Source organism: Columba livia, chromosome 1, assembly GCF_036013475.1.
Source record: "Columba livia isolate bColLiv1 breed racing homer chromosome 1, bColLiv1.pat.W.v2, whole genome shotgun sequence".
NCBI classification, from domain to species: domain Eukaryota; kingdom Metazoa; phylum Chordata; class Aves; order Columbiformes; family Columbidae; genus Columba; species Columba livia.
Window position 1 is genome coordinate 136,751,217 of NC_088602.1, and position 19,552 is coordinate 136,770,768.

General features: G+C 34.8%; 1 protein-coding gene across 2 annotated transcripts in view; it reads left to right on the plus strand.

The window, feature by feature from the left end:
* The window catches only part of BMAL2 (basic helix-loop-helix ARNT like 2), a 37,943-nt gene that overhangs the window by 3,595 nt on the left and 14,796 nt on the right, over positions 1–19,552 (plus strand). For both annotated transcript variants that reach the window (XR_010466659.1, XM_065032555.1), the window contains exons 2-10: positions 5,035–5,182; positions 6,132–6,167; positions 8,544–8,582; positions 11,241–11,398; positions 13,686–13,765; positions 14,292–14,384; positions 16,400–16,517; positions 17,328–17,471; positions 19,115–19,355. Coding sequence is in view for 1 of the 2 variants with exons in the window: in XM_065032555.1 (XP_064888627.1) it covers positions 5,035–5,182; positions 6,132–6,167; positions 8,544–8,582; positions 11,241–11,398; positions 13,686–13,765; positions 14,292–14,384; positions 16,400–16,517; positions 17,328–17,471; positions 19,115–19,355 (1,057 nt within the window). In the remaining variant the exon portion in view is untranslated. The remainder of the gene's footprint in view (positions 1–5,034; positions 5,183–6,131; positions 6,168–8,543; positions 8,583–11,240; positions 11,399–13,685; positions 13,766–14,291; positions 14,385–16,399; positions 16,518–17,327; positions 17,472–19,114; positions 19,356–19,552) is intronic.

A 19,552-nucleotide genomic window follows, 5' to 3' on the forward strand; every position in this document is an offset into this window, starting at 1 on the left:
CTTCTGCGCCAGCTGCTTCTCTCTACTGACCTGTTGCTGTTGTGCCATTGTAATTACTACTGTAGACATAGCATTGTAGCTTGTGCGAGTAGATTTCTATTTTAATAACTCATCTAGTTAGAATAAAGAACTCTTATGTGCTACTTTAACTATAGTCACTTCTAACATAATTTTCACTTCTTTAAACTTGTCAAAGCTTTAACTTCTAGCTAAAGTTTTTTGTGTATGCCAGGAATAGATATTTGGAAAATACACATTTTAATAGTCTGATTATTCAAAACTTCTAACAGATTTTTTTTTTTTTTCTTTCAAACCTTAGGAAATATGTGTCTGTGGTCTTAGAAATTTCAGTTCAAAGCAGCTTTTTTTCTTCTCCTTTCATTCTGCCAGAAAATGTTTCAAAATAAGAAGCTGGATTGAATGTACCTTCTTATTCTTAGGAAGGTTGTGCCAGTGTTGCCACATTGTTAACTCGAGCAGCTGCAGAGCTTGAGTAGTTCTCCAGGTCTGCTGTGTACATTTATTCACAGACTATGAAGAGTGCCTCCCAAAGGTTTCATAAATGTACTTATTCATTGACATTTTATTTCAAGTGTATTTTACTGTAATGTCCTGATAGATAGATTTCAGTGTTCTTTTTTAAACTGATTAAATGAGGGCTGACTGACAGCTTTTTTATTAATTTAGGAATACTTACATGACTTGTATTTTTCTGCTGATTTTTGGAGTGCTTATGTGTATCTTGTATGATTTCTTTTTGATGATTCTAAACAGTCAAAATAATGTTTTAATAGTAAAGTATTATTTTAGGAAAGCCTATGAGGAGTAAACCTAGTCAGAAAGGTAACGTTTTATAGGGGGGTGAGTGGGTCGTGAGGTGGCAGTGCATAATTAAGACAATAATTTTGAAAAACTGTGTTGGACTTAAACTTGTATTTGACACAAAACGTGCTGTCTGTGGCTGTTATGTTTAAGAATTGCATGTTAGTTCTATGACCACCTTGAGTGGGATTCATTTCACTTATCTGTAGATGTCGACAGAGAAGATAGCCAAGTCTGAGCTAGTTACTTTGGTTTTTGTGTAATTACTGAATAGACGTAGGCACTCTTGGTCTGTATTTCATCTAACCAGCTGTAGGAATCTATTTTAAATTGAGATGAATCACCCTAGAAATGTTGTATTTCATCTAGCCAACTGTAGGAATCTATTTTAGGTTGAGATGAATCAGCCTAGAAGTGGCATCTTTCCCCCAAGAAGGACTAGAATGGCTAGTTCAGATGTGGACATCTTTGTTTGTTCAGATGAATCTCACCTTTTCTGGCTTGTGAAGTTTGGCCATAAGCCTCTTCTAATAGGTTGTATTTGTTTAGGAACTGAGAACCTAAAAACTGTTATTGGAGAAAACAGCTCAGGAATATGGCATGTGTTTATAAGTATTATTGTCAGTAGTTGGAAAAATGTAGAAAGTTTCCTGAGCCTAGTTTCTTAATGTGTTGCATGTGATTTACACAGAACCTTTGCTGAATACAGTTCATTTCCTATGTCTTTACTTTGTGTCCCATGCATGAACAGAAAATTCATATGGCTCATTTGTAGTTCACTTCCCTGCCAGGCCCATTGGGGACTGTATTTTTTTTTCTTGTAGAAAAACATAAGACAGGTTATACTTCAGTAGGGCATGGTCTTGATGTTGATGGAATGAGAACTGGATATATTGATAACCATTCCTTAACTACTGTGTTTGCCTGATGATGAAATATACTGAAGTTAGTGTCAAAATAATAGTGTTTTATTTTTTATACACTTACTGGGTATTAGTTATTTTTCATATGGTGTGTTTGTGATCTTTGGATGGTCTTCGCTTTTTTGCATGCCCTGATGTGCATATAAAATATTTTTAATTTTTAATATAGATAAGCATATATGCTTAACAGTGAGAGCCAAACATAGATCATAAAAAGATGTTTGTACTTGAGGAACTATTCACTTACTGTTAAAATTCAGTTATCATTATGCGAGGGCATTAGCAAAACTTTGAAATGAACGGTACTTTTTAAAAGTATCATTTCTCATTTGGAATTTTATTTGACTTTCAAACCCAGACTATTGTATGTAATAGCCTTTGGGGTGGTAAAATATCTCTATTTCAATAAAAATGTTTCTAGTAAGTTAAAAATTGACTGATGATATTGTTTTTTTCCAAACTTATATATATATATATATATATCTGGATATTACTTTTCATGAAGCGAAACTGCTATGAAACTGGGAAACAGTTTTGCTTCCTATGATCTTAGGGGTGCTTGTTTTTAGTGTTAATGGTATGAAAATGTTAAATGCAGCCAGGTGCATACACGAAAGGTAAGAATCCAGCTTTTTCCTGTCATAGGAGAACACCCTGGTTATTGGCATGTGTTCTAGCTCATTCTTTCTGTGAACCCAATGATTTCTAAATCCTTCATCCATCTCTCCTCAAGTGGTATAGCCGGAGGAGTAAAGAAGTCTTTCATCACAGCCCACGTGAGGTTGAGACACTCTTCAGGGAGAGAGTAAGCACCTTGGAATCACCTAGTATCATAATGATAGCTATTATAAAGCTCTAAGAGATTATTTTAAAGTGCTCTTACTGATTTCTCAAAGCTGACTTAGCTTTATGAACTGTTTCTGTCTTCTGCTTCTTCAGTGAGTAGTATGTATTAAAAAGATTTGCTCTTGTCTGTGAAATTCCAAATAATTACTTTTCTACTAAGTTGGGTAGTTCTGAAGCTTCAATTTTATTTCCCTGATGGTTTTGTGTTGTTTGGTTTTGGTTTATATTGAGAACTTTGAAGGAGATATATATAAAGATATGTATATGCTATATGCTATACATGTCAGAGGTCAATACAGATTCTTAACCTTATATTTTTGTCTAAGATCAACCAGCTATCTTATTGAAGTTATAGTTACATGGAATTGAACTGGCATTTGGCTTGTCATAGTGACAGTATTTAGGATTCAATTTATCACCTAAACATTGTAGCATGGAAGTTCTTAGTACGTCTTTGTTGCTGATAATCTAAACATTTTTGGTATTCTTAGCGAAGAAAAAGAGGAAAAGGGTGGTGTTAGGCAATGTAGAGAAGTACAGTCTTCAGAATTTGTTGCTTGAGTATGAGGAAAACACAGTGATTTTGATAATGTGAAGGATAAATGGGAGAAGCTATAATTGGTGCATTTCATTTTGTTTCTTTAAAGAGAAGTGGTTTAGAAAGCAGGCTAAGCATCTGTGTGCAAAGGAGTATTTAGGTCAGTGGGTCTTTTCTGTCCTGCTTTGTCACAGGACAAAAGGATCTGTTGTGCTGAAGGCGTTCTTGTCTTTGATACATGTAGGTTTCTGTTTAGTAAGTACTCTTTGAATATGCATGAAGCATTATTATACTTCAGTAACTTAATCTAGTAATTATAGACTGCTATTACCTAAGTGAATTAAAACTACTCTTTATTTATAAAGAGTTCCTTTGGAAGTGTTGAAGTTTTCTGTTTGTTTTATAATTGCACGAATTTATAGCTGAAATATAAAAATGACACTATTATTAGGTGATGATTAATGATAAAAATATTTCAGACATTACCATTTGTGCCCTTGTAGCGTTTATTATGCAATTTATTTTTACATATTTTTAATTTCCATAACTTGAATATGTTGTGTATTTGAAGTAACCAAATTTTCTTTCTATTACAGATGCCCAAGGCTGTTACTTATTTAAGTATTTATTGATTCTTTGAGTTTCCAACTCTCTTTTTGGAACTTCCTGTGTGACTTAAAGAGCTTTCTAAAATAAAACAGGGGCTGACTCTGTGTAGTCTGACTTGGTAGAGAGAGGATTAGCGGAAGACCAGGCAAGCTGTTGTTCAAGTATTAGCCTATTTTCATTTAATTCTCCAGAGTAATAGTCCAGCAGAAAATGAGAACATAGGTAATTTTTCTGGTGTAGGGTGTGCTTACACCTAAGAAGAAAAAAATTTTCACTCTATATAGTTCTCTTTGCAGACTTTTACCTATAATTTACAGACAACACAGCTAACAAAAAAAAATATTCAGGTTTTCTCACAGCTGGGTTTTGAAAATACCCATATGGGTTTTACCTCCTGCTAAAAGTAGGAGATGCTCACGTCCTTAAATAACCTCTCTCAGTCCTTCATCTGTCCATTCATAGAGTTAACTCTTCATTGTTTCTAGGTGTATCACATAGGATACTTTCCTCAGTAGCACAGGAAGCCTAAAGGAGTGCCTAGTTTTGCTGAAACAGAGTTAATCCTGATTGTTTACCAAAACATCCACTGTATGATTCTTTGTGATAGATTTGCACTGAGGTAGGAACAAAGTGATTCCTGAAGGCAGTTTTCCTTTCCCAGTAGATCTCTAGGATTAATTTGGCTTGTGAATTTGCTTCTATCCCTCCCAGAAACAAAGCAGGTTTTATTGAGAGAATTGTGAAGTCAAGTTTGAGGTAGAGCTTGTCAAGCTTTCAAGACCCTTCCAGTTTACATGGCTGATGTTATGTGCAATTGTACATTTGTGTCAGAAACTTAGTTGTGGCAAACTTTCTTTTTTTTGAATATCCAGCTTTCTAAAATAACTTCTTTTTTTTTTTTTTTTTAGCTAAGAAAGCAAACATTTTTGGAACTGAATTTAGTGTTAGTCACAGTATTTTGATCTGCTAGCTAATACTACATTTTGCAATTTTGCAGTAGGATATTTGAGGTGCTGGAGGATTTAAGTGTAGTCTGCTTAAAATTGTGTGAGGAAGAGAATAGGTATATTTTATATTGCATTGGTGTGTTGAGTGGGTTGACAAGATCATTACAGGATGGTAGGAAGGCGATGTGCTTTTTTTCTGTATTTAGGTTGTAGCAGTGCAACCTGAATTTTTTGTGTCAGACACATAGAAGCCACCCATGGCTAATTTTTTATTTTCCAAATGAAAATTAGAATGGATGCATGATGATACAGCTTGTACTGGACACTGAGCTTTTTTTCTCATTCACAGATAATTTCTCAATAGATGGAAACCCATGCATTGGTTCTGGAGTCCCCAGCCTCATGAATCCAGTAACTAAGCCTGCTACAACCACTTCTTTCAACAGTTCTGTGGCTGAGATTCCAAGGAAGCGCAAAGGAAGTGATTCTGATAACCAGTAAGTAAATTTATTCTGTATATGTGTCAACATAAATTTGAGACATCACCTTAAAATGAGAAAACAAGATTAATAGTTAAATTCTTGAATCTAGAACTGCAGAATCAGAACTGCTTCTTCAGTGACCAGGGCAGCCATTTAATTAAATGCGCCCAAAAAATTAGGACTGTCCTGCAGTAGTACTCAGTCTTTTTAAGTGGGTCACACTTGACTACTGACATGATACTGTTGACTCTTTTCTCCTGTTTTATACCTGCCAAACAGATGCCAGTTAATCAAATAATCTTTTACATAGAAAAATATTTTTTAAGTAACATCTTCAAAGCTTTTTTACTTAGCCAGAAGTAAGGGACATGAGTCAGCCTGCAGATCTAGTGCATTACAAATCTCTCCAAACTAGTATGACAAATCCACCTTTAAAAAATGGTGAAAGGTAGGAAATTTACATGTATTTGGGGTTATTAAAGCAATTATCTGTAATCCTTGCTTCTTCCATACATCGTCCTTTGATCTTCAGAATGTAGCTATACTGTGGAATTTGATATAGTTGTCATCTTAGAGATTGAAGTGTATCTTCTAGTTCACTGAATACTCCAGAAATACATTAGTTTCTGAAAAAGAGTCTCTGTTCTTTTTCAGTAGCACTTGTTGATTTTTACCTCTTCAGTAAAAGTGATGGTTTGTCAATAGTGTTTCCCTGAAGTTTGGATCTCTCTCTGATGTCATGAAACTTGTGTCATAAAAAATTTCACATCTGGGTTGAAATACTAATTGAAGAAAGCATTGTTTTATAAGAATCAGTAATTAGTTTCTAAAAGCTAATGTTCTTGCTGAAAATAACTGATTAAGTGGGGTTTCCACTAATATTTTTCTGTGACTTAATTTGGGTTTATCAAGTCATCTTTTTGTGCTTCAAACATTTGGCTTACTTTATTACCTGTTTCTGCAGGGATACGGTTGAAGGTGATGGTGATCCTCAGAAAAGGTACATTTGATAAACTAATCAGTTTCTGTTTTCAGTGTTATAAATATGTCATATAGATCTGTTTGGCTAGATGAGCTGTGTGGTTTGCCTTAAGGAATGCTTTCTCTACAGGCAGGTCTTTGTACAGCACAAGGTGATACACGAATAGGTAATTAACAGGAGGGATAGGCCCATCCAATGTTAACGTTTTCTATTATTTCTTTCTAAGAAGACGCTCTGACTTGCCTGTAACTTTACCAGACTCTTTAGGATAAAATAGGAACGAATGAAAGGTAACAGTTAAATAAGACAACTAGGGAGGTGAAAGAAGGGTCTCATACTCTTCTAGGACTGATGCATATAAACATTTTGTGTTCATTTGTTTTATCAAGTGCTATTAAAAATAGAACTACCACAGCTCTGTTAAAATAATGCTATTACAAAGTGACAAACCAGAGTTAAGATTGGCTGTGCAGCATAAATAAACCCTTTCTGTATATACGTAATGAGATAGTTATTAATTACATGATTACTTTGTTGTGATTTCCTTTTCTGCACCTGAATACCCTGCTTAAAAAATATATTTGTTTATATGTAGCTGTGCAGTATTATTTTCTATCCTTGTAGTTAGTGTTTGGTGTGTGGCTTATCTGGTAGCAGAAAAATCTTTCTTTGGGGAGAAATTGTTTCTTTGTGGATTTGTCCATGGTCCTCGTGATAGAAAAGTGTGAATAAAAATACTCCTGTCTTTAAAACCCTCTGCTTCCATTTTAAAAGGAACGGGGAAGTTTCTTTAATGAATCAGCTGAGAAAGACGGAAAGGTGGTATTATTTGTTTTCTTTTCCTGAATAATACAGGTGTTTTTTTTCTAGTACCAACTAAGTATACCTACATTATAAGCATGAGGTAGAATTTCACCTGGTGTTTACAGAGTCAAGGTAGTTTCAATCTACCCAATTATATCAGTACCAACAAAGCTGTTAGGACAGAGGCTATATAAATCCATTGAAGGCTGTGACTGATTGGTGAGCAGCAAATTTGTTCTAGTTTCTTCCCCAGGTGGAACTCCTGAGGGAGAAGGAGAGTTAGTTATTAGGCCGCATGATGCTGCATTGCAGTTGATCTAGCTCCCTCTTGCCTCTTCTCCTCTTACAGTCTTCTGTTAGAGTTTGTAATACATGTGCATTTCTGGTAAAAGTTCCTTTTAAAGTGAAAGAAAAATACTAGTTATTGCTAGCTCATCTAAATATGAAGCTGTTTCACTAAAGAAAAGTCCTACGGTCTTGTGAGCTCAGCCTCCTCCTGTGTTTGGGTTTACCAGCCTGTCTAGAAGATTCCTGAGTTCCAGTGAAATCCCAGGTTGAAAAGCTGGATCTCTGAATCATGTTAATTTGCCTCTGGCTGCTGGATCCTTGCCAAAGTCAGTGCTTAGTTACAGGTAGAGGCCAGCTTTTGAGGTCTTTCCTAAAGCTGTGATCTCCAACTGTCTTCCTACTTCTGTTTCCTCATAGCAAGCAGTTGCTGACTGATTGACCTGTCTCCTTATCCTTCTGGTATAACAAATGCCTCTTCTAAAATAGTCATAGGCTACCAGGTCTCTTCTCTGTAATGGAGATTAGAGTACTGCATGAGATGTTTCCACTGTTGAATTTATAAAACAGCCAAAGAACCACTGTAGAAAGATTGAAAATATTTGTATCAGTTTTTCTTTTAAAGAAAATAGTAGCTGGTATTTGTATGGGAACTGCCTCTCTGCAAGTACCAAATTGCACATACTGAGTTGGCAAGATACTTATTAGGCCACATTCTGAAATTCTTAACAGATGGTAGTGAAGAATACAGTCATCTTGGGGAAGCAAAAAGATCATTGCCCTTGTTTGAATTGTCCTTTACATTTTCCTGCTGCCAGGTGTTTATCACAATACAGACACTATGATTGTCCTGCATTTACAATTTGATTACAAAGACTTTCCAGTCATTGCTGTATGGTATGGGAAGATATTAATTTTTGCTTTTTATGACCACAAGCCAATTCAAGTGTATTTTTGGTCCAGTCTAGGCTTTTAAAATTTCATATAAAAAAACAAAATCAAGCCTGGAATTAATTTACTTGAATGTTTTATTGATTTGTTTTTTCCAGGATAGAAATAGCCCTATATTTATGAAATATCCCAATAATATGTTCACGTAACTATGGATAAGGAAAGTTATGCTTTGGTCTCTTTCCATTATAAATCACTTGCTAGATCATTTTTGTTTTAGGAATTTTTGTGGGTTTGCTTTTGTTGGAGCCATATTAAATTTGTAGCATTTTCTATATTTTCTTGAATTAATGAAGGAAAGAAGTGCCTAGTATTAAATATGCAATGTTAAACTTGGTATCTTTTTTTCTCTAGGAATGAAGATGAAGAACATGTTAAAATAAAAGATTTCAGGTATTAATTTACAATAAAAGTACATTTTGCTCGTAAATACTAGGATTCACAGTATTAACAGGTGAATGTTCGTTAAAACTGTCAGATATTAAATAGTGAACTTTTCCTTTTTCCCCTTAAACGTATAGTAATTTTTAGAGTCTCCTTGAGGATTTTATTTTCTACTAATTTTAATGGAAGCTGTGTTGCAGAATATCTCAGATGGTTTAGCAAAAACCCGAGGTTAAAATTTTCAAGGTGAGAATTAAATGCAGTATAAAGGGAGGAGCTGATCCTCAATCTGTGTGAATTTGAGAATTTTTTTTTTTCTAGATTTCTCTACACTTAGAGGTATTTAAAATTTATCCTGCATTAAAATAGGTTCAGCTAAAGCATGACAAAGTTGGGGTTTTTTTGTTCTGGAACAAGTTTTTCTATAGAGAATTATTCTGAATTTGCCATTGCACTTTGAATTCACGTCTTACCTTAATCCAAATAGAAATCCACGTAAATCACTTGTAAGATTTGAAATGTTGTTGACTGAATGCAGTCATGATTTATCCAAACAAATATTTTAAACTATAGACAGGCCACTTAGCAAAATTAGAGTTGTTTTATAAAGTTGTTTTTAAAAATAAGTGGTTTTCATTTGTAATCTGAGCAGAGGTGTCAAAGCAGAAATACTGTCATCTACTGTGCTGTCAAAAGCATTGTTTAGACAGTATGCTAACTAATACTTATGAAGTGTTTTTGTAATTTGAATTAAATGGAAGAAATGGAAGTGTTCTAAAATATATTTACAAGTTTTTTTGTTTAACTCCAAAATTAATTTTTAGTTACTGAGTATCCCCGGTTGTTATACAAGATTCTGTTTTGTATGTTGCTCTAATAACTTTCATTTTGTATTGTTAATTTTTTTTCCTTCAGTTTTGGTTCATTAGTTGAAGGAAAAAATAATTAGAAGACATCTGAAGCTTTGCTTAACAGTTGTCTCCCTCCAATATTTTTCACAAGTTTATTGGAGAACTTGCTTTTCTCCCTTTCCCTTTGTAACCAGGGAATGTAACAGCAGACTTTTTGATTCATCTAGTCATCACCTGAATTTCTACATCCTCTTGGTCAGGTTTCTGTAACTTCTTATTGACTCTTAGAGATGTGGAATATTGGTTTTTTTCCCCCAATGTTTGTATTTGTCTTCCTGAGGTTCACAGTTCAGGGAGCATATACAATATATGACTTGTCTGTTACTACCTGACACAAAGGAGAAGTTAGGTGAACTTCTAGAGCTGCGAATAACTGGTAAAATTAAATTTAAAAGGTTTCATAGAGGGAAAAGCTAATTGATTGGATAATGACCCAGAATTGTTTGTGTGGAGGGGGATTTATTTTGGGAAAAATAACAAGAAGAATAAAAGTCTAGGTCTTTACAACTGTACTTTGTTCCTTCTCAGCAGGTCAGGCATAGTTAAGTTCGTTACCTTTAATGCTTTCTGTTACAGTATACCTAAGAGGAAGAGTTTTGGAGATCAGTTAACCAAAACATGTGGTCCCTCAGTTTGGTTAACTACCACTTTGGTCTCAATCAGGAAGGAAAATAATCTTCATTTTAATTGACTAGCTTGTCTGCTGGGTAAGAAGGGAATAGAATGAATTAAAGTTGTTTTGATCTGCTAGAGGGTGTTAGAGGGGAGCAGATCAGCTAGAAAAGCTAACATACTCCACTAGAAAGAATTAAAGAGAAAGTGACCTAAGATATAAATATATTTCTTTTGTGCACTGTCATGTGCCTTAGAAGAGGTTTTCTGATGAAAACTGTCCAAGAAGAGAAGCTCTCTTTCCGTGGCTGATTTATTGGGTAGAGGCTTACCAAGAGATGAAACCTGAGGCACAAGGTATACACAGAGGCTGAAACCCTTTCTACCACCTTATCAGGTGAATGAAGGGGAAAGCTTTCTAAAATACCTCTGGTGAAATGAGATGAGACATAGCTTTTTCTTTCAGTTTCCTCTAGTTTGCTTATAATCACATATAAATGTGCTGTCTGTTGCTTGTGCTGTGCTATGAATAAATCGTTGTGTTTGTGTCTGTCATTAATCTGAGTAGTTTTTAAGGTAATGAGATAACAAGAAGACATTGCTTATCTCAGATTGTTCTGAGTTTGCATAAAACAGACTTCAGAGGCACTTTAGCAAGTTCTTAGAGCATTCTTTGGCTTTGTTTTGTGGTGGGTTTTTTGTTTGTTTGGTTTTTAAAGTAGCAGAATGAATACTCCATTTTAGTTACACAGGCCAGGTGGACATTCGGTCAGGGAGCAGAAATGTTTTCCAGTGATTACTAATGACATCAGCAGTTGTCTGGTATACAGTAGGATGTCAAGGTGTTCACTTGGACTTCAAGGGTCACAAGAAGAATTTAACTTCTATAAGTCTTCATAGCCTCTTGTTCCTGGTACATAATCAAGTCATTGCTTGGTTTTTTTTTTTCCCCTTAATATTTCACATCATTAGTATCGTCATTTCTGCTTTGTTCAAATGAATCCAATGCAATTGTCAAATACAAGTAGTGTATGAAAAACTGCTTCATTGCAGTAGTATCTCTTGTGATATGTTCTCTTCCCAAAATTGAATTGATTAATATTATGGGGAAAATATTGTTCTTAAAATATTTTTTTCTTTTTAGAGAGGCTCACAGTCAAACAGAGAAACGAAGAAGAGACAAAATGAATAATTTGATAGAGGAATTGTCTGCTATGATACCTCAGTGCAATCCCATGGCAAGAAAGCTAGACAAGCTTACAGTGTTACGGATGGCTGTGCAACACTTAAAATCCTTAAAAGGTGGGTTATAGGCAACTAATCCTGAAAGTCCTTGTTCTATCAGGAGTTATACTGTGTGTCTTTTTTTGATGTTAAATAAATCAAAGGTCATTCTATGTATCCTTGCTGAATTCAGTTCTGAGTCTGTTCTTAATTTAAAATTATGTGGTTCTGTAGCTTCCAGGCTTCATTTCTTCATTTTGCTTAATATAACAGAAAAAAGCCACCCTTCAGTGTCTGATGTTTTTTGCCTGCTAAGGGTATGCCTTGCAAACAAGTCACTCCTTGATTCTTTTTAAAAACTACAATGATCAAGCAAGTCGGTCTTTGATTATTTTCCAACGCCCGAGTTAAACATGTGTTCTCTGATCTCTCCACTTTCCATCATACTTTCTGTAACAGTAATACCTGTGGTGTTGTACGATGCCAACAGCTACAATTGTTAGTAGAAAAGTGAATGGTCTTTATACGCCTGTTTGTTATTCCTGTGTTTGTAACTGCCATCAACCCTTCCTCTCTGTACTGGAATTTTGTGTTTATCTATTGACTTTGAAACTTAAAATATCATGGAAAAACTAAACAAACCCCAGCAAAACAAAAACCTCAGAACACAAACAAAGAACAACCAAAACTAAGTTTTGAGAAGGCTTTAAGTTGAAGGCAAAGTCATTTATAAATATCAGGTAGTCCCGATGAGTTGTTTATCCAGTGTGAGATTACTATAGAAGTCTTCTCAAAAATGGGAAACTATGTTAATGCTTACTTAAAGAAACTGATATAAGTAGTTGCACTGCTAGGCAGCACAGACAACTTACTTCAGTGATCAGTTAAGTCTTTTACAGTGTAACTTCATAAAACTAAAATCAATTGCGTAAAACTAAACAAAAAATTACGTTTGGATCTAATAATCTTTCAAACTTATTTTTTTGCCTACAAGAACAGTAGACAAAATGGAAGCTGCAAGACAAAAAATACTTGGACAGAGTAATTGATGACTTAGACTACATTAAAGTCTTAAACACTATGAAATGTTAGAGAGTACCAAGAAAAGAGCTATCAAAAGTTTATATCCTCAGCTAGCAAAGTTAACGAAGTCCTGGATCTCAGTGAATGTTTTAGTGTTGTAATCAAACCAGGATAATTTCTTTCCTCGCATTTTGCTGTTGCTAGGTTTGGGGATTTTATTTTCTCCCTGAAAAAATGATATTCAAGTTGCATATCGCGTGGTCTATCAGCAGCACTGAAGATTTTAGGTTTTTTGGCAGCACTGTTTCAGAATGATAATGTGGTCAATGGTAAGCAAAGGTCAAAGACTATCCGCATTGCAAAAAAAATGGATAATGAATAAACATATCTTAATAAGAACCCCATTAGGCTTAAGTCAAAGTGGCATAGGAAACAAATTGTGCTACTAATTTGAGAGTAAGGGAATCATAGAATAATCTAGGTTGGAAGGGATTTCTAGAGGCCCATTGCCCCAAGCAGGCTGAGAATTTTGCATAAAGAAATAATATGACAAATTAGCAGGGCAGTAATTGTACTTGCAGTTTAAACAAGAATTTACAAGAAATCTTCAGCTCAAACATTTATATTTCAGTGATAGGATATGAAAACTCGAGTCCATCCAGCACAGTTATAATATTATCTTTAAAGCAAATGCTTTAAGAAAATTCAAGATACTATATGGAATGATAGTGAATGCTGAAATTTGCTGGAAAATTCAACTGCTATTTACCTCAAAAAAATATCTTGACAAAGTGGTGGAAATGCTTGTAATGGCTCAGAATTATGTTAGAGTACCTGCCATGGGTGCTAGACCAGTAAATGTAGTGAGTCAGACTTACTACATTTAATGAGACATCCAATTTAGCTACAGTAGAGTGGTGTTTTTTGATTGTTGGATATATAGTACTAATGAAGCATTATTCATGCCAGAAAACTATTGATGACATTGGAATTACTCAGATTCAGCAAATGTTAAGGATTTTTAAGTAGGCCTATAAAATGTTTCTAGAAAATTCAGTTCTTACATTACCATTTCTCTAGCAGTACATTAAAGACATGTGAGCAGACATTTTCTTGTTTTATGCTAAATAAGGGGCAAGAAAAATATGGTTGTGTGCCCATATTCTTTACCAGCATATGTTTCTGAGGTTTTTTATTTTAAATATTTTTAGAATTAAGAAAAAATAAAATCTCCTGTTGTGGTTGCAAAGAAAATATATAAAATACAAAGTCTGTAGAACTCTCTTAAAAGTAAATTCAAAGTGTAGCTTTTGACTTTGTCTGCAAATAATCTGTTTTCCAGGTTCCACTAGCTCCTATACAGAAGTCCGATATAAACCTTCGTTTCTCAAGGATGATGAGCTCCGGCAGTTAATCCTTAGGGTAGGTGGAAGGAAACTCTCAGTTAAATGATGTTCTTATTAAAGCTTGCCACTAACTTGAGTTTTCAGTTAGAAGGTGCTTTTTTCCCCATGTTGTTCTTCAAGCATACTCTTTGATATACTTGATGAGTACTGGTTTATAAACTCTGTGTGCTATGCAGGCTTTTACTACTATGCAGGGTTTTTCATAAAGAGGTACAGAAGATGATTTGTGAGCATTGCAGACAGCAGCCCATGAAGGGATAAGAAGTCTGTATACAATCTGTGTATTTAATACATAAATTTTTTTATCTTGATATTGAAGTTTGCAGCTGGCTGCCTCTTTTCCCAAAGCTGTATTTAAGAAAAGTTAGCAGTCTGTTGCTAAAGGTCTGATTTGGTCCTTGCAATCCAAATTGCTTTTTGGTGTGATTTATAACTTACTTAATTTTAAAAATCAGGTTTAAAAGTGTGCTTCCTTGTAGTCATCAGTATTCATTGTATATTTTAACTGTATGTTTTTAAAGACAGTATCTTTATATTTTCAGGCTGCAGATGGATTCCTATTTGTGGTCGGATGCAACAGAGGAAAAATTCTGTTTGTCTCAGAATCAGTTTGCAAAATACTTAATTATGATCAGGTGATTATAATTGAGTTTCTTGGTTTGCTTTTATCTTGCATTTTCTTAGAAATTTTTTGACTTTTACATTTTATTTTTTCATTACCAAAAAAGAATCCTTGTGTATCATTTCTTGGAATTTCTTTGATATAACTTCCTTCAGAGTAAAGCTGAATATCCTGGAACAAAATATTTGCAAGTACAGTCAGTGTTTCTGCCCTGAGTAATAGCACCAAATTTCAATTCATCATCCTTAAGGAAACTGCTAGTCTGAAGGGAAGGGATAATTTGAAGATATCCTAATTTCTATCTGCATGAGATTTTCTTTTAAATGGTGAGGTGATTTGGTTTTGTTTTTTTTTTAGGCCAAGGAAAACAGGTAGTTCAGCAGTGGAAGTTAGTTAAAGCTTTCCTCAGTAATGCCTTTCTGCTCAGATGCATTACATCACACCTCAGGCACAATTACTAGCCATTTGTATAGTCAAGTAGAAGGAGACTGAGATAGCGTGAGTTAGCTTAGCCTGTAGAATAAGAGAAATAAGAAAAATAAAGTACCTCTATTAGTTGACATTTAACATCAGGGACAATTACCACAAATAATCAAGGCGTGACAATTTGTTTGTGTATCTATGACTTCTGTTCCAAAAACAGAGGCTAAACCAGTTAGTGCTTTCATTTGTCTACTTCTGTAACTTTGAAAACATTTGTGCTACATTCATTTTCTTTAAAAGGGAAGGGTAACTAATCTGGACTGGTTTATAGGTTGTTGGGTTTTTTTTCTTTTATAAAACAACATCATTTTTTAAAAGTGAAAGGAAACATGGGAACAAGCATAAAGCAGATTTATTTTTAAACGTCTACACTGAATTTACTCAAGGACTAAAAAGTATCTTTTGGAGTCTTTCACATTAGACATACCTACTTTCAGCCAAAGAGGTTCAGTAAACACAACTGACTTAGCCTATGAATTTATTGGCTTATTTGGGAATTATTCTAGGTTATGAATCCCATCCTGCAGCCTGATCTGTTTGTTACACCTGTGTGTTTTGACAAGGCTGCTGTTAACCTTTCTCAGTGGCACTCAGCATTTTCCCTCTGCATTAGGGTTAGATGGGGACTGGGCAAATGAGAGAGGCTGTATGTTTATCCTACTGTCTTAGCAGATTTTCATTAAACCCATTTTGGACTCTGGCTTATTGGAAAAGTGCTCCCCTTTATGTATGCAGTGATCACATAGCAAGTGGCGTGGGTCCAAAATGAGTTGCAATTTGAATCTAGAATACTGCTTGTCAACACAGCTCCTTTCTGCCCATTGATTTGACCTCCTGTGGTGAAGGTAAGCAATGAAAGAAACAAAACTAGCCCAATCCTGTGAGAATTCCTTCTGATTTCAAAAGTAGTGCTGCCTTGGAGGAGTGTGGCAGACCAGTTACTTTGGATTAGCAGAGTCAGCAGCTGAATGGATCCCAGCTGGAGAGGTTCCTGCCAATATCCCCCACTAAGGAGTGCTGGGGTGAGCTGGGCTCTGCTTCCAGGCAGCTCCTGGCTCAGTGGTGCTGTTGTGTGCAGCCAAATTAGAGCTCACAATCATTAGGTAGCCTGAATGTTTCTTCCCATTTCCTCACCTTCCCCTCCCCAGTAAACTGTGAGTGGAGTTATTTCGTGTGTAACAATAGTTGACTAGGATTAGGAAACATATTATATACATAAATAAAACATTAGCTTTTATGGAACTGTTTTTCTAATATCCAACTAAACTGCTATTTTTCAAAGGGAAAGTAACAAATTATGTTTTTTACTACTGTTAGAGAGGTTCTCTATTCCCTACCACTACCCTGTTTTTATAAAAATAATGCTAAACAATGGCAAATTAAATGTGGATCAAAATATGTTTAGATTAACTGTAGTATTAATTTCTTAAATGGTGTAGAAAGTTGTTTTTCTGAAATAAGTCATATGTGTGGGGTCCTGTTCTAAAATGATGTGGTTCTTGTTTCTTTTTGGTTTTGGCTTTTTGTTTGTTTGCTTTTAAATAGGCCAGTTTAATTGGACAAAGTTTGTTTGATTATTTGCATCCCAAAGATGTTGCAAAAGTTAAGGAGCAACTTTCTTCTTCAGATGTCTCTCCTAAGGAGAAGCTCGTAGATGGGAAAAGTAAGTAATATTTGAATGTCCTCAGATTTTTTTAAAGATAAGCTAGGAAATTTAGTTATTATGAAGGACATATTTATGTCTTTGTATGTGCATGGGTGTACAAACTAGAGATATGATTTATATGAACCAAACACATTTGAATGCTAATCTGCTGTTTAGAATGCACTTAAGATTTAAAATCTAGCCTAGAAAAGACTTTATTTTAGATAATAAGAATGACTGAAGTTTGCACTCTTAGACGTTTACCAAGATGTAGTCTGATGTTCTTCCTACCAGGCATACTACTTTTTTTTCTTGTATTTGATAGGTCTTGTCAATACAAAAGACCTGATGTAGTCGAACATTGGATAAAATACTTCAATATCAAGAATCACTGTCTTCTCTGAAAATGCTAAGTGTCAATCCTAATTTAACCAACTGTTTGCAGTTATTTCTAATATGGAAAGTGATATGTACTGTGCAGCTAATCACTAGTTTATAGCTGGCTTCTGTAAACATCTTTGCAGTTCTTTGTGACAAGTAGAAGTTGAAAGTTTGTAAAACGTATTTATTAAAATACCATTCAAATAACAAGAAGAGTTTAAAATAGTTTGGTAGTTCTTTCTAATTTTGGAATCTGTGTGACAGTCATGTTTTCTTTGCCCCACATAAGTAATTAGACTCTTAGTTTTTAATTGTAAGGACACAATTTAGGCAACTAAATAGGAAGGAGAATGTACTGGAAGCTAAAATTAAGAAAAGGCCTTGTATTCTGAAGTTTGGTATTGATGGATTTTGTTTGCTTTAACTACTTTACTAAATTTTTGTAAGCCGGCTTGCAAGTACACACAGATTTTCAAGCTGGACCAGCTCGACTGAATTCTGGTGCTCGACGTTCCTTCTTCTGTCGCATAAAATGTTGTAGAACTGCAGTCAAAGAAGAAAAGGAATGCTTGCCTAACCCAAAGAAGAAAGGTATTCAAGCAGTGTAGATTAAGTGGGGGCTGCATGTACTGAAACTTGGTGTATTTAAGTTCCAAGTCACTAGTGTGACCCTTGTAGTTATCACTGACTTGACGAAGTAGCTGTAGAGAAGTGTAACTATGTACTGGAGACACATTTTGAAAAGCAATCTAACTGTACTCTTTCTCCTCCTGGTTCACTCCTGGACAAGAGGGAGGGAGGAACCTGAGTTACAGTGACTGTTTAGGAGGGTGTGGTCCCTCGTAGTCAAATTTTAGCAGTTTCAGGGAAATTTTTGAAAGCGCTGGAGCAGATAAGAAGAATTAAACCAAATAATGTATCTCTTGAAGATAACTGTGTGAATAAGGCCTGCAAAATCTACTGTTTCGAAGGCGAAAAAAAGCGCAAGTAAACCTAATTTTTTCTGATTTACTTTGTGTTGTGTGTACTTAAAAAGTAGGATTTTTTTTCTTGCTTTTCATAGTAAAGTTATTAGTGTAATTCCATTCATTTTTTCCAGTACTTATAATTTAGTTCGTATTTTGTGTGCCTGTACAGCAGTACACTCTTGTCAAGTTTTCAGTGAATGGATCTTTTTTAAATGTAGTTTCCAGCTTTTGTTTAGTACCTTAGTATTGATTTTTGCAAAGATGTGCTGAAATTGTTTGACCCTGAAAAAGTCCTCCTACTTTTGTTTTTCAGTGTAACCTGTTATTGTTGAGATATGCCATACAATAGTCAATTTTAAAATAGGTCTGTCATTGTAAATAACTAGAATGCAGTCTCCCTTGATGTGCCAACTAACTTGGTGAGATAAGAATTTAAGTTGTATAAATGTTTCTCAGGAGAGCAGCGTTGAGGGAAGGCACCTTGACAATCTGAGAAACTGCGACAAAGTTACAGTAGGATAACTCCATTTTTCATTTTACAAAGTTGATACACGTTTTCCATAGTTTAGAGGGTTAATGCAGTCGAATCTATGTAAAGCATAGTCCCAAATACTTTGGTGATTTTTTAATAGATAGTTACTGTAAGGCACATAACGTCAATGCTATCTGTCAGGGTGTTTGCATGTTATATGGGCAGCAGAGAGTCTACCAGCCATAGAAATGAATGACAGTGTATGTTGTAGTGTAAGACTTTAAAAATATTTGTGTTCCCAGAAAGTTGAGAAATTCAGAAGGCTAAGATAAATAGAAAATAAGCTGAGTTGTTTTGATTTGATCATCTCAACTGATTCTTTTAGTAATTGCTGTAAGCATATGTTAAGATCATCATGTTCACAGAAGGTAAATTCATTTGGAAGCTACAGAGTGCCTCTCTGGTTTATTTTAGTTTACCATCCATGTGAAACCATATAAAGTGATTTGTGGGTTACCAGGTTGTTGGTTTACTTTTTTTTTTCTGAGTTTGAACTGCCAACACCTATAACTTATCTTCCTAAATCTTACATAGCATTAGAAGCACTCTCTCCAGGCAAGCCAAACTTTAGTACAAAATTAACTAAAAAATATTCTGTAAAATTATCTATAGCATTGTAAAGTTGTTGTAGGTGAGCATAAGATATAGTTGCCAGTCTCATGGTGAACAGAATAAAAACAATTCAGTTTACTTTTTGAACCATAACTGCTTTTTATTTCATTTATTTTTATTAGATCACAGAAAATACTGTACCATTCACTGTACGGGTTATATGAAGAACTGGCCTCCTAATGAGGTGGGAGTAGAAGAGGAAACTGACATAGAAAAGAACAGTAGTAACTTTAACTGTCTTGTTGCAATTGGGAGGTTACACCCTTACATTGTTCCACAAAAGAGTGGAGAGATAAAAGTCAAAGCAACAGAATTTGTGACACGATTTACCATGGATGGAAAATTTGTTTATGTAGATCAGCGGTAAGCATTTTGTTCTTTAATGAAGAGAAAATGACACCACTAGTTATGTTTTCTAATTCCTTCTGCCAGAACTGTGCTTTCTCAAGCAGGGTAGAATTTCTAGGTGCTATACACAGGAAGCAGTTCATAAATTATTAGTGCTTAAGATCTTACTATTTCAAACAAATACATATATCTGAATGAAGTACTAAATTATT